The sequence below is a fragment of the Gymnoscopelus microlampas genome, assembly GCF_963454915.1.
Source record: "Gymnoscopelus microlampas genome assembly, chromosome: 17".
Classification (NCBI taxonomy): domain Eukaryota; kingdom Metazoa; phylum Chordata; class Actinopteri; order Myctophiformes; family Myctophidae; genus Gymnoscopelus; species Gymnoscopelus microlampas.
This window is the reverse complement of record NC_139954.1, coordinates 39,872,907-39,888,358: the sequence shown is the minus strand read 5'-3', so window position 1 is coordinate 39,888,358 and position 15,452 is coordinate 39,872,907. Positions and strand designations below refer to the sequence as shown.

The 15,452-nt window shown below is 42.0% G+C and overlaps 1 protein-coding gene across 1 annotated transcript in view; it reads left to right on the top strand.

Annotated features, from left to right (window-relative positions):
* abca12 (ATP-binding cassette, sub-family A (ABC1), member 12) overlaps window positions 1-15,452 on the top strand; it is a 153,609-nt gene that overhangs the window by 100,183 nt on the left and 37,974 nt on the right. Inside the window, exons 48-55 of the mRNA XM_084085438.1 lie at window positions 96-279; window positions 2,147-2,365; window positions 3,545-3,741; window positions 6,570-6,727; window positions 8,591-8,827; window positions 9,779-9,923; window positions 10,835-11,081; window positions 14,696-14,785. Coding sequence (XP_083941564.1) covers window positions 96-279; window positions 2,147-2,365; window positions 3,545-3,741; window positions 6,570-6,727; window positions 8,591-8,827; window positions 9,779-9,923; window positions 10,835-11,081; window positions 14,696-14,785 — 1,477 coding nt within the window. The remainder of the gene's footprint in view (window positions 1-95; window positions 280-2,146; window positions 2,366-3,544; window positions 3,742-6,569; window positions 6,728-8,590; window positions 8,828-9,778; window positions 9,924-10,834; window positions 11,082-14,695; window positions 14,786-15,452) is intronic.

Here is a 15,452-nt window from a genome sequence, read left to right as displayed (position 1 = left end):
ATTGTGTCTCTGCCTCTCTGTTTTTTGTTGTTTTCGGTTGCTGCTGCGTCTCTGTCTCTCTCTCACTCTATCATCTTTCTCCGTTCATGGTTCAGGCAAGAACACCTTCTCCTCCCAGGAGGAGGAGGAGACCTCGGGGCTCCCAGTGGGCGTGGCGCTCCACGGCCTGACCAAGTTCTATGGCGATCGGCCGGCCATCCAGAACCTCAACGTGTCCTTCTACGAGGGCCAGGTCACCTCACTGCTGGGCCACAACGGAGCCGGCAAGACCACCACCATGTACGGAAACACACACACACCCCCTCAACACCCCCACCCTTTATTTTTTACAACCTCTCTTCTAAAGGGAAATATTACTGAACATGGTGATTCTGTATGGGGGGGCATTTCCCTCCCGATTGGCTGTTATATTTCTGTTATATATATAAGTTTACTTTATTTTTCTATGGATTAATTGATTAATCTATCTATTTAGTTAGATAGTTATTATTATTTAGTTATCATATCGTTGTTGTAGGGCAGAAACCTCTTATCTCCATATTTTAATGCTTTTATGTTTTTTTTCCCTGCAAATTAATGTCCTACTTTGTCATACTACAGTGTCGAACAAAAGTAGCAAAAATAGGCAATCCGTTTTGAGATTTTGCTGTAGATCTGCTATTTTTGCTAATTTTCAAATGTTACAGTTTTTGAAATATGAGGTTTCCACCCGACAGCAATGATATAATAATATCAGTAATACAAATAATATTATCTCAAATTCATATACTGTAGCACTTTTCTAAGTACCCAAAGACGCTTTACATGTGGGGGAAGAGAAAACAAAAAAAGGAAATTTACTTTATTGTAAAAAAAAAAAAAAAAATCAAAAATCAATAAAACGTGGAATGGTGAGACAGGGGGGTGTGCAGCTAGCTGGGGAAAGCCATATTGAATTTGTTATCGGCATACAAGCGACATTACTGTAACTAGATGGTGTTGCTTTTTCCCCTCATGGCAAAATGTTGCCCCCCCCCAACCCGCCGGCAGAGGCTAAAGTCTCCTATGCTGCACAGCAGACTTTTACTGCAGTATTTGATATTTTCTATACACCGTGTATTCTGTAACTGTGTGTGCTCCGCATTTTAATTACGTGAATAAGCTGCTTGTCAATAAGATATTAACCAAATCTGACACAGTAAATGTACAGCGAGACTTATTGATCTGGACGGGTCTTTATCAAATGAACCAGTTGAACTAATCATTTGCCACATGACATCTGTAATACCGCTTGAGGAGCTTGTCGATATGCAGCTGTATCTACATCCTCCTCCTGCCCACATTGCCTCCATGTTCTGTAATGGTACGAAACAAAAAGTAATACGAATTTGATATTAACTGATGATCTCTAATGGATCAACCTTGTAATCCATTCAGTCCATTTCCTTCCGGGTGCTTCCGTGTTCATATCTAACTATTATTACAACATTACATGTTGACAGATTTCAGCAGAATCTGTCTTAAGAGCTTACTATGGGTTACATTTAATGGCCCGTTAACCACTTTCAACCTGGTGTCTATATTTTGGGCATTGGTAAAAAATAAATTAAAAAAACAACAACTTTACATTTTAAATTTACACATTGTTTTTTTTCTGAAAATAGCAATAAATTGCAGATCCACAAGATCTTACAATGAGTCCTGTTGTGAGCTTGTAGATCGGTCATTTTCACTACAGTACATAGGGCTTAAAGGAGTAGTTCACAAAAAAAAATACTTATTTTCTATCAATTACACACCCCATGACGCCTTGAATTCATGGAGACTTTTTAGTTTTTGTTCCATTCCTGAGCCAATAATTTGATTACCGTCTCCTACCGGCTAATGTATCCGGTAGGAGACACTACAGACTCTTTGTGTCTCCTACCGGAAATGCACACGGTCAGCAAATTATTGGCTTAGGAATGCGACAAAAACTAAGAAATCTCCAGCAATTCAAGGCTTCATGGGGTGTGTAATTGATAGAAAATAACTAATTTTGTTGCGTGAACTATTCCTTTAAGTGGTTCACAGACTAATCACGGTGATTTTGGCATTTTGGAGTTGTTAACCCAGTACAATCAGTGATAATAATAATAATAATAATAATAATGCTTCTTGCTCTCAGGTCCCTCCTGACGGGCCTGTTCGCTCCGTCCTCGGGGTCCATCGAGGTGTACGGCAGAGACATGCAGGCCAACATCGAGGACGTCCGCAAGGAGCTGGGCGTGTGCATGCAGTACGACGTCCACTTCGACCACATGACCGCCAAGGAGCACCTGATGCTCTACGGCCAGATCAAAGCCCCCCAGTGGTCGCGCCGGGAACTGGACGAGCAAGTCTGCAAGTGAGTGTTCGCTTCAAATCAATTAATTTCTCACACAAACGCCCCCAAAATCACACACTTGTTTTCACAAGCCTACGCCGTACCGCCTAAGCCTGGATTTGCTCTGGCATTAGGCTAGGCACAAATGTTTGCTTTGGCATTTGGCATGCTTTGTTATGGTGACACATGGTGCAACCTGTTTTCTTTGGAGACATTACAAGACGTTCTTATGAAACCTCTCCCTTTGTCAGTTAGTCTGGATCGGCAACAATGGCTAAAATGACTCATGTACTGTAATTACTTCTGTCAGGCAGTGGTGGACAGTAACGAGGTACATTTACTTGAGTACTGTACTGAAGTACATATTTTGAGTATCTATACTTTACTTGAGTATTGGTATTTTTGGATACTCATGACCTTCACTCCACTACATTTACAAGAAAAAATATTGAACTTTTGACTCCGTACATTTTTGGGAAGGGAGAAGAATCGTATTAGTAAATGAATTAACCAATGTCGCCAAGCAGCGATATTTATGCACCCCTCCTGTTCCCAAGTTGGTTCCTTAGATTGTGGATCAGCTATTACGCCAAATTTCAAATACAGTGAAAATAGCTGATCTACAAGCTCAGAACGCGTCGCGATCGATAGAATGATCGCTAAGAAAATGATCTATAGCAGTGGTTCTCAAACTTTTTCATGGCAAGGACCCCCAAATTGACACTTATTAGCCCGCGGACCCCCATTTGAAAAGATATGCCAAGGACCCCCATAAGAGAAGACTTTTACGGCTCTAGCAGTGATTCTCAACCATTTTAATTTCAAGGACCCCCAGTTTGACATGCAATAGGCTACGGACCCCCATTTAATGGCATTTATACCTCTGGGACCCCAATTTATATTGTAAAATCAATGTTAATTTAACGGGTCTGTAACTCTGTAACTTAGCTGGGGACCCCCTGGAACTCCCTCAAGTACCCCTGGGGGTCCCCGGACCCCACTTTGAGAACCAATGCCTTAGATTGTAGATCAGCTATTACGCCCTATATCAAATACAGTGAAAATAGCTGATCTACAAGCTCAGAACGCGTTGCGATCGATAGAATGATCGCCAAGAAAATAATCTATAGTTGCGTTCCTACTTGTGTGACATGTGTGATACTGTGCCCCCCTCCCCCCCCCCCCCCCCCCCCCTCCCAGAACCCTCCAGGAGACGGGCATGTACGCCCACAGACACAAGCGGGTGGGCACGTTGTCCGGCGGCATGAAGAGGAAGCTGTCCATCTCCATCGCCTTCATCGGGGGCTCTCGCCTGGTGGTGCTGGACGAGCCCACCACCGGCGTGGACCCCTGCTCCAGGCGCAGCATCTGGGATATAGTTATACAGCACAAGAAAGGTGAGTCACACACACACACACACACACACACACACACACACACACACACACACACACACACACACACACACACACACACACACACACACACACAGATATACGGACACACAGACGGACAACCAGACAGGCACATACACATACACACTCACACACACGGAGACACACACACACACACACACACACACACACGCTCGGCTGTGTGTGTGTGTGTGTGTGTGTGTGTGTGTGTCTCCGTCCCGTTCTGATAAACCCTTAAATAGGATAAGTCTCATATGATGCTCTAATGGAACAGAGCACTGTTTTCCTGAGAGGAGAAGTCAGTGTTAGGAAGCACTGTGACCCCCCAGGGACAATCCTGCAGAGCTTTACTCCTTATCGGGGGCTCTGGCTTCCACTTCAACATATAATTAACCCATTAAGACCGGGAAACTTTGGCTATTCAAAAAAAAGCAGATATACAAGCTCATAGCGCGGCACCGAGTGCCGCGCTATGAGCTTGTAGATCTGCTATTTTTTTTGAAAAATCCAGAAAATGTCTGCAACTCTTTGAATATATCGTTTTTTTAAAGTGAACATTTGTAACTCAAATCTTTGCTTCTGGGGGGATTCTACAAATGTCTTCTAAATCCTAACAGTTTTCTGAAAAAACTTATGTTGCTATAATATCAGTGGTTCTCAAACTGTTTCATGTCAAGGACCCCCCAAAATGATATGTATTTGGCCGCGGACCCCCATCTCAAAATATGTTGTTCCAGGGACCCCCCCAGAAGCAAAGATTTGAGTTAAAAAAATCCCTTTAAAACATATATATTTAAAAGATTTGCACAAAATATTCAAGATTTAAAAAAAAATAGCAGATCTACAAGCTCGTAGCGCGGCACTCGGTGCCGCGCTACGAGCTTGTAGATCTGCTATTTTTTTGAATAGCCCAAAGTAAATCTTAAAAGTGACACACAGATGCGTTCCCGGTCTTAACGGGTTAAGCAGAAATAGATTTTTTTTCCTCCCCTTCCCCCCACCTACAGTACCTCCGTTCCTCAGGTACTGACAGGCTAGCTATGAAAAAGAAACGGTGGATAACTCCCACGACAACTGTAGTGTCAGGCAGGCTGTGCTAAGTATCAGGAGTGTGTCTGTGCATGGCGGTGAAAAGTCTGCTGTTTAATTGGCCGTGTCTTACGTGTTACTGAGAGTTCGGTGCTGGGGGGAATAGAGATGCAAAATGTACTTTCTGCGCGCGTGTGTGTGTGTGTGCGCGCGTTGGTGTGTGTACGTGCGTGCGTGTGTGTGTGCATATATCTATGTGTCTGTGTGTTTCCTGCGTGTCTCACACACACACACACACACACACACACACACACACACACACACACACACACACACACACACACACACACACACACGTTTGTATTACTATACTTGTGAGGACATCAACACTTTAGGACGGCCATGTTATGAATGCCATTTAAAACAAAATATTGCCATTTTTAACCGTAAGCCTAAAGCCGAAAAACAGCAGATCTACAAGCCCACAACGCGTCGCGCTGCGACGCGTTGTGGGCTTGTAGATGTAGCTTATAGATCGGCTGTTTTTCGGTGCATGACACTGGCGCGCAACTAAGTATAAATCATGTTTAACTCTAATTCCAATCCCTAAACCTAACCTCTAAATGTCTAATCCTAACCTGAATGTTTTTCTAATTGTAAACTTCTCTCTAAAAAATGTTTTTCTTAACTATAAAACAACCATTTGTCTTGTGAGGACCAGGAAAACGGTCCTCACAATGTATATTTCTTCAAATTCTACTATACTTCCGTCCTCGCAAGTATAGTAATACAAACACACACACACACACACACACACACACACACACACACACACACACACACACACACACACACACACACACACACACACGCGCACACACGTTCATGTTCATATTGTGTGGGTGCAGAGTGCATCTCCATCAGCTGGAGTTCTGCCAAGCCCATAAATCAGTGGTAAAAAAAATGACTACTATTGGACAGGGTGACAGCAGGTAGAAGTTGCTACATCATTATTTATTTGACAAAAACTGTTCCGTCTCTGTTTAAACAGAAAATCCACCTCAAGTGGGCATAAAACTAGTTTTTTTTTCATACTGAAGTGATACTGTGATTTCCATTTTCCCAATTTCCATTCAGCTGTTTCCAAAACACGATGCATCGTAGCGTTTTGAATACACTTTATGTTAATAATTGTACACACACACACACACACACACACGCACACGCACACGCACACGCACGCACACACGCACACACACACACACACACACACACACACACACACACACACACACACACACACACACACACACACACACACACACACACACACACACACACACACACATACACACAGTATGCTGTGTAAACACATCATATTTAGATGTAGAACCCATGCACACAGCATCTAATAAAGGCACCTACGATGTTCAATTGTTGCTGCATTGCACTTTTTTTTTGCAAAACATGCTATTTGTTTTGCTATTTAATTTGACTCTCTGCGTACTTGTGAGTGGGTAGGGAGGCCGCCTGGGAAACAGAAGGTCCTCGGTTTGAGTCCCAGTCTCTTAACTGCTCCCCGAGCGCTGCACTAATAGTGCTCCTAATAAACAAAATACAGAGGACAAATTTCAAATATCGACAAAAAAATACCACCAAAGTGTGTGTGAAGTGGGGAACCAAATTGATAATTATTATTTATTCATTAAAATGGGTTGTAGCAATAAAGAATGTTGAACCTCGAATCTGTAGAAATGTTGACTAACGTCTCTCGCCCCCAGAGCGCACCATCATCATGTCCACCCACCATCTGGACGAGGCCGAGGTGCTGAGCGACCGCATCGCCTTCCTGGAGAGGGGGGGCCTCAAGGTCTGCGGAACCCCCCTGCACCTCAAAGACAAGCTGGGCCAGGGCTACAACCTCACCCTCACCAAGAAGGTAAGACCAACTCAAATTTAAAAAAAGTGTCCCCCGCCCCCCCCAGTGGGGGTCCTCGAGGGGGGTTCCAGGGTGCTAAATCATTGATAGTTAGGAACCAAATGGACCCTTACAGGTCTGTAACTCTGAGAGGGTGGGGGTCGAATTTTTGTCCCTGCTTCTGGTCAGACTGAATTAAAGACATGCATTTCCTTTTTGCGAAATACTGTTTGCTATGTTTGGTAATATCATATTTTTTAACAATTTTCATTCAAAACGTATGTTAACCACTTTAACCCTCAAACCTTCGATCCCTGTAGAAGGCCTTTTGTCAGCTCGAAACGTCGGGTTTCTGAATAATATGATAAATTAATCTTTTGCACCGTAGAGCTTCGAACCGTACACGACCCCTTCTTTAATTGTCATGCCTTTGCGCCATGGTCAGCACCTCTGCACCATTTTGTGTAGAGCCCTTCCAGCTTGTTTGTTAAAAGCTTTAACCCATGGCATCCCTATTTTGGCCAAAATTGTCAAAATGTGTCTTTGTTCGCTATTTTCGTACATACATACTTACTTACTTTAATGTCAAAGTATAGGGCTGAAGTAAGAAAAGGTCCCCCCCTCTCAATTGTATTTATGTTTTTTTTAATGCCACCAGAACATGTCCGGGCGGGAACTGGCCCCGGTCAAAGTCTTCCACTCCACAACAGATGAATGCAAAAGTAGAGAAACAATTATGCAGATGCATTGCCTTCCCTTTATGTCGGGAAAGATTGCCTCGTCAAAGTGCTCTTATCACTCTGACAGTCTACCTGAACCTCAAACAAATGATCGGCTTCTTCTTTCTTCGTTTTCATTTGGAAGTTTCATTGTTATTCAAGTTATTCATGAAAGAAAGTAAAATGAAAGTAAGACAAAACAAAAAACCTGAGGCAAAACAAATCAATAAAACTCCAACCTCCACCCTTCTTAGGCTCCTCAGTGGCAGAAGAACACTGCACTATTAAACCAAAGTTTTACCAAAGTAAAAGTACTCAAATTGTTTTGTTAGCTTGTAGATCGGCTATTTTCGAATAGTCGAAGTATGAAATGGAGCTTAAGTGGTTAATGTTTGTTTTGTAATAATAATAATTAGAATCTGCAAAGTATCTAGTAATTCGTTTTGAAATAATTGTAGTGGAAAAAACATAAAAGTCCAATATTTGCCCCAAGAGAAGTACAAGTATTACTTAAAGTAAAGGCTAAATACCTCAAAATTGTACTTAAAGGCACTATGTAAATACTTTTTTAATTAATAAAATGTAATTTTGTCCAATCTGTATGGTATTAGTTAATACAACATAACTTATACAATTGGGGTGGTTGTATTTTGTCTCCCTGCTCTTCTATTGAGACATTTAGATCATGTCCAAAGGTCATGTCTCACCTAGACACAGGATCTGACACCAATTTTGACCTGATGGTTAAGATTCAATATATCGACTGAGCAAGCAGGCTGGCTCTATTAGCTCAATGGTAAAACAAAAAAAAATCAGCACTTGCACAGGAAACCGGGTTCAAATCCGGGGTAGAAGAGGAAAGTTACATATAATATAGTGCCGCATTTAAGCCATTAAGACCTGGAACGCATCTGTGTCACTCTTTCTTTGGCTATTCAAAAATAGCAGATATACAAGCTCATAGCGCGGCACCGAGTGCCGCGCTATGAGCTTGTAGATCTGCTATTTTTGAAAAATCGTGAAAAAATATATTTTTTATTTTTTTCAAAAAACTGTTATGATTTAGAAAACATTTTAAGAATCGGACTCAGGCCTTAATGGGTTAATCGCAGTACTTGAGAGTAAATGTACTTTAAAAAGTGAACTTTCCACCTCCGTGCCTCAGCTCCAGAGCCCCGACTCAGAGGCCAAGTTCGACGGCTCTGAGCTGAAGGAGTTCATCCAGGCCCACGTGCCCGAGGCGCGGCTGAAGGAGGCCCAAGTGGGCGACCTGGTGTACTCGCTGCCGCCCTTCACCTCCTCCAACGCCTCCTCGTACCGCTCTCTGCTGACCGCCCTGGACGCCAACCTGGACGCACTGCAGCTGGGCTGCTACGGGATCTCTGACACGACCTTGGAGGAGGTAATGTCTGTGCACATTGTCGGAACTTTTTTTAAATAATTCTACTATATTTGTGGGGACATTTGCCCATCACATTTATAGTAATACAAGTACACACACACGCGCGTGCGAGCGTACACATGCACGCACACAGTACACGTACATAGGCCCTACAGGCAAATTCGGATTCAGAATCACTTTATTGCATATAAACTTTCTTTGGCATCTGGTGCTGTGACCTCGCGGGTCGAGCGTACTTAATGTGTCGAGGTAGATGCATGCTGGGAGAAAAAGGCATTTTTTTTGTTCTGAAAAGACTTAATGGCCTACTTACTTACTTACTTACTTACTTACTTACTTACTTACTTACTTACTTAACTATTTTGTTACATATAATGGCCAGATTTGTTTGTGCCTCGTTGTTGACAATAGGAGAGTTTCTGATTCAGAATGTAATAGTCTGTAGATTCAAAACATACATCATTCCTTACATTTCACCAGTGCTTTCTGGTGTAAAGTGCATTGCTCTTTATTGTCCCATAATAATGCATCATAATATGCATTATTATTATGTATAATAATATGCTGTCATGCAGCCACACTGAGTGCAGTACAGTCATTATAAATAAACAGAAAACCAAAACTGTGTTGAAATCTATCGCAACATTTTACATGCAAAAGTGGATGGGTACATGAGTACGGTCTTTCACATTCAGATCATCCCTATTTTGGCCATGTCATTATAGGCAAATATTTCCAAAAATGGCAAGACTTGGCTATTCAGTGTATGACGGATTTGTTGTTGTTGTTATTAGTTAGTTATACAGTAGTTTATTTTGGTCTGTTGAACACAAAGGATTAAGTACATATAAGTAAATCTTCTGAGTTACAATGGTCATTATGTATAGGGCTTAAGTGGTTAAAGTCATTCCATCCATGTTTGGTGATATGACTGTGTCATTGTCACTGTAGGTGTTCCTCCAGCTGACTCAAGAACATCCCCAGACTGAAGACGACGAGGACAAACTCCAGTCTATATCAGAGTCCATCCCTGACTATGGATCCACAGAGAGTCTGCCTGAGGACCTCGTTGGTGACCGCTTCAGTGACAAGACCAGTGCGTAATGCGTACCCCCCCCCCCCCTTATGTCACTAAGAACACTCAGTCCGAGTTCATTTTTTTATTGATTGATTAATTGATTGATTGATTGACTGACACACCTGTCCAAAAGAATAACACAATAAAAGAGCTGGGTTTTGGAGGAGGAGGGGGGAGTATGAGCAGAGATATACAGAAAAGTAAAGTCAATAATGAATGCATTTCATGCCGTTTCCAATGTACGATAGTACGAAGTTAAGTTAATTATCTAAAAAACAACAAGGGTATATTAACCAGCTACGACTGTACCAATGAATGGTTCTAATTAGGTCAAGCCAGCTCTTTATGAAGGCCGCTCGGGTGGTGCAGTGGTAAAGTGCCTGTCCGCTGGGGTTCGAATCGATTGGCCCGTGTTTCGGGGGAGTTCGGGGAGGCTGATATTTGTCACTGCATGTATTCTTATGGGCTGGGGGCTGGGGGCGGGGGCTGTGTGCTTGTAGATCTGATATTTTCAGCATGCAATCAAGTGTAAAATCAGACATTACGACGCCATCAAGGCCCCCAAAACACATTTTAGTCGACTATAATCTTATGATGTTTAGTCGACTAAAACTAGTTTTAGTCGACTAAAACTAGTTTTAGTCGACTATAATCTTATGATATTTTGTCGACTAAAACTAGTTTTAGTCGACTAAAACTAGTTAGTCGACTAAAACTAGTTTTAGTCGACTAAAACTAGTTAGTCGACTAAAACTAGTTTTAGTCGACTATAATCTTATGATATTTTGTCGACTAAAACTAGTTTTAGTCGACTAAAGTTTTAGTCGAAAGACTGTGACTAAAACTAAATCCAAATTTGCTGTCAAAATCAACTGGCTTGAAGTTAACAATATTTCTTGGTTTTCCTCTTCCTTTGGTCACTCCTCCAGGCCTCACCGGCTCGTCCACGGTGAAGGGCCTGGCGCTGGCCTGGCAGCAGGTGAGCGCCATGCTGGTGAAGAGGTTCCACCACTCGCGGCGCGACTGGAAGGGCCTGATCTCCCAGATCGTGCTGCCCGTCATCTTCGTGGTGTTCGCCATGGGCCTGGGCTCCATCAAGAACGACCTGCAGCACTACCCGGAGCTGGAGCTCAGCCCCGCCCTCTACAACATCGGACCCAGCTACTCCTTCTTCAGGTCAGAGGTCAACGAGATATGGGGGGGGTGGGGTATGGCATTGGTCATTTCAGTAGCGATGCAACTAACAGTTATCTTCAAAATCTGTTGATTACTTTTGTTAACTATTTGATTAATCTTTGTGATTAATTTAGACTGTAAAATTATGGTATAAAACAGGGGTCTTCAACAGGGGGTCCGGGACCCCTAGGGGGTCCTCAGAGTTACTACAGGGGGTCCGCCAAATCGTTGTGTGATATGATTATTTTTTACCTTAACCACTTGAACCCTAGCATCCCTTTTCTGAGGAGAACTTTACCAAAAAATAGCTGATCTACAAGCTCACAACGCCTCGCGCTGCGAGGCGTTGTGAGCTTGTAGATCGGCTATTTTTTGGCAAAGAGGTGTTTGGTGTAGAGGGAAAAAAGAGCAGACCAAGTAAACAAATAAAGTTAAATCTGAAACACAATTTTATACAATATAGAGTAGGGGGTCCCTGCTTCATCTCTCTCTCAGCTAGGGGGTCCTTGGCCTGAAAACGTTGAAGACCCCTGGTATAAAATAAGGTCATGAAGTACACAATTATAGTAAGTAATCATCACCCGAAAAATGCTAAAATAGCAGATCTACAAGCTGCAAGATCTACAACACGTTGGTGCATTGTGAGCTTGTAGATTGGCTATTTTTGCCATTCATCATTCAATGAAGTATATAGGGCTTACAGTAAGTATGTTCACCCAGCAGTCAAAAACACTGACAACATTTCATTGTAGAATAAGGAACATAGAACAGTTACCACCACTCACATGTTGGTGAATAGCAAACAGGACATTCAGTTTTGGAAATGCATACAGTATATATTGCCAGGCCTTCAGGAGCAGCTACAGCAGCGGTGAAAGAATTGCTCAGATTTTTTTTACTTAAGTAAAAGTAGAAATACCACAATGTAGCAATACTGTTACTATGCTGTTTTTGAATACCTTAAGGATAGAATAGTTTTTTTTTTTTAATCTGCAAAGTAACTTGTTACTAAAGTTTTCAAATAATTGTAGCGGAGTAAAAAGTGAAATATTTGCCTCCAAGATGTAGTGGAGTAAAAGTATCAAAAATCGGATACCCAAGTAATACCCCAAAATTGTAGTAAAGTACTTTAGTTACTTTCCACCATTGAGCAACAGTCACTGTTTTAGGGCCGCTGCCTCCTTCTGCAAGTAACGTTGATACCGATGGTGAACTGATGAAGGAGAAAAAAAAGAGAGGGTGGGGGGGGGGGGGGGGTACGGGGGCAGAGAGGGGGCAAACGAAAGACATGTTCATGAGGATGACGGCTGAGATGCCAGATCAAAGCCAGACAGACCGCGCCGTGATTTCTCAATTCTCCAGAAAGAAAATGTTTGAACAGAAATGTGGCGAGGGAGAAAATGCTAATTCCCATATCAGCCAATATCAAAGAGGATTTTCCCCCGCCCTTCAATGTCCTCCTACCTCCGCGTGTGCGGTTTCCAATTTTAATGTATATATTTTTTATGTGCTATCTCTTATTTCTTTCCACTTGAGACGAATGAGGGTTGAGGGTGCTTTAGTATTCTGTATTCTGGTATTACGCCTTAATGATACAGGTCTCTGCACCTTGAAGGATTATTCTGTCCGACTTGTTAGGCGTAAAGTGAGTATCTAAAGGTCCTTGTGTGTTGGAAAATAATACAATAAACCTACTTGTAAAACGGAAGGTAACATAATCTGAGTCTCATCAATCTGAGTAGCTGGGCCTGGCCGAGGTTCAGAATCAGTGAGTCAGTGACTACAGTATGTGCTCATTGAGATGGTAAACCTATCTCAGATCAGTGGTCCTACCGCGATAACCTTGATGAATGTCCCTCCTAAATGCTAATCTCCCAAACCACTGCTAATTGTTTCTCGTTTTTAATTAGAATCAAAACAAAGCCTGTTTTCTTGGTTTTATTCTCAGTATAATTAACATCCAGCTACTTTCACACAAACAACGTTGCTAAATACCACTAAAAGTGGTCCTTTGACTCGTAATCATAGTGGAACCGCTTTGGGTACCTTATAGCTGCTACATAACAGCTTTGTCAAATGGTGCAATGTATAGGTGCCTAAACTAAGCTGAAAAACCAGTAGAACTCCTCCAAAGAACCATTCAGAGGCTTAACAGGTTCTTCGCACGGCAGTATTGCACCACACACACGCACCCAAACAATGTATGTATTACGTAGTTAAAATGTAGTGCATCATGGCAGCCGATCCTCACGTTATCAGCCCATAGATTGGGCTCCAAATCAGCACAAATCACCCCATACATTTGGGCCAGTTGGGGTGATCATGGTTTACCATTTTGATGGTATATTAACACATTTTACAGCAGAAGGATCCTGCTTTGAGAACCACTCTACTGGTCAGCTCTCAGGTGTCGATGTGTCTATCAGTGTGGCCATGTTCACAGTGGTGGAAAAAGTACTCAAATGTTTTACTTAAGTAAAAGTATCAATACTGCAATGTAGAAGTACTCCGTTACAAGTAAAAGTCTGGAATTCAAAATGTACCAAAAGTAAGTACCAAAGTATCAAAAGTAAAAGTACTAAAATAATTGAAAATAGCCTGGGTATAAAATAGGGCTAAAGTGGTTAATGTATGTTTTATAATGTAATAATTTATATATGCAAAATAACTAAAGTTTTCAAATAATTGTAGTGGAGTAAAAGTACAATAATTGCCTCTGAGATGTAGTGGAGTAGAAGTAAAAGTATAGACAATTGGAAATACTCCATTAGGGCGCGCTCCCACCGCACTTTTATTTTACCTCTGGGGCAGAATCTGCCAATGCTTTGTCAATGCAAATGCGTGGATTCTTGGGAAAAATCCGCAAGACCAGGAATCCACGCATTTGCATTGACAAAGCATTGGCAGATTCTGCCCCAGGGGTAAAATAAAGGTGCGGTGGGAGCGCGCCCTTAAAGTAAAAGTTCCTCAAAATTGAACTTAAGTACAGTACTTGAGTAAATATACTTAGTTATTTTACACCACTGCATGTGCATGTGTAAATTTACCACACATCTGCAATCTGTCAACTTGCCTGTATGTCCTCATCAACAGCAAGTTTAGATTATTTCACCCCTGAGTGGACAAAAATGACCCACATTAGAGTTGGCGTTAAAGTGCCAGTTCCTAACTTATTTTACAAATTAGTTCTGCTATAGCTCTGCTCTTTTTTTTCTACATTGGGTCCACTACACAAACCTGTGAACTGGTTCTTTAACTGTGATGTGTGTGCAGGGCAGACACACACACACACACACACACACACACACACACACACGCACACACACGCGCACACGCACATGCACGCACGTTTTGACCTAAATTATTGAGGAACTATTTTGGGGTCTGTTTCATTATTGTGTCAAAAAAAGACTCACGGACCACTAGATGGTTTTATTGCATCCTTTTTATTGCATAAGAAGCTTTCTTCCCATACCAGGCTGTATGTAGCCTTATATAGAGACACAATGCCTTTAAAAAAAAAAAAAATACAGTAAATTATTCATGCCTGTACTCCCCCCCCCCCTCCCCAACTGCCTTTGAACTCATGTGTTTCATGTATTTGTGCCCAGCAGCAACCAGAACCCGTCCTCCAGCCGGCTGGTGGACAGCATGATGTCTTTCCCCGGGATCGATAACGCCTGCCTCGACAAGCCCGATAGCCCGTACGTAAACTCACACAACCTCCACCGTCTCCTAACCCTCTAAGACCGGGAATGCGTCTGTGTACATTTTTAGATTTGAGCAACAAAATAAAAAAGCATTATTTTACACTTTGGCTATTCAAAAATAGCAGCTCTACAAGCTTGTAGATCTGCTATTTTTTAAACATTTAGAAAATGAGTGCAAATCTTTGAATATATATATTTATTTCAAGTGCACATCTTTACCTCAAATCTTTGCTTCTGGGGGGTCCCTGGAACAAAATATTTTCAGATGGGGGTCCACGGCCCAAATACATTTAACTGTGGGGGTCCTTGACATGAAGAAGTTTGAGCACCACAGATATACAGCAACATACGTTTTTTTCAAAAAACTGTTTAAACTGTAAAAGATTTGAGTTACAAATGTTCACTTTAAAAAACGATATATTCCCAAAGATTTGCAAGAACTTTCACGATTTTTCAAAAATAGCAGATCTACAAGCTCATAGCGCGGCACTCGGTGCCGCGCTATGAGCTTGTATATCTGCTATTTTTGAATAGCCAAAAGAAAAGAAAAAAAAAACGACACAGATGCGTTCCCGGTCTTACTGTGTTAACTCTTAACCTTGTCACACCTGTCAGCGGCTACGCAGCCATCTCTGCACCCTTCTCACTCAGACATCGCTTC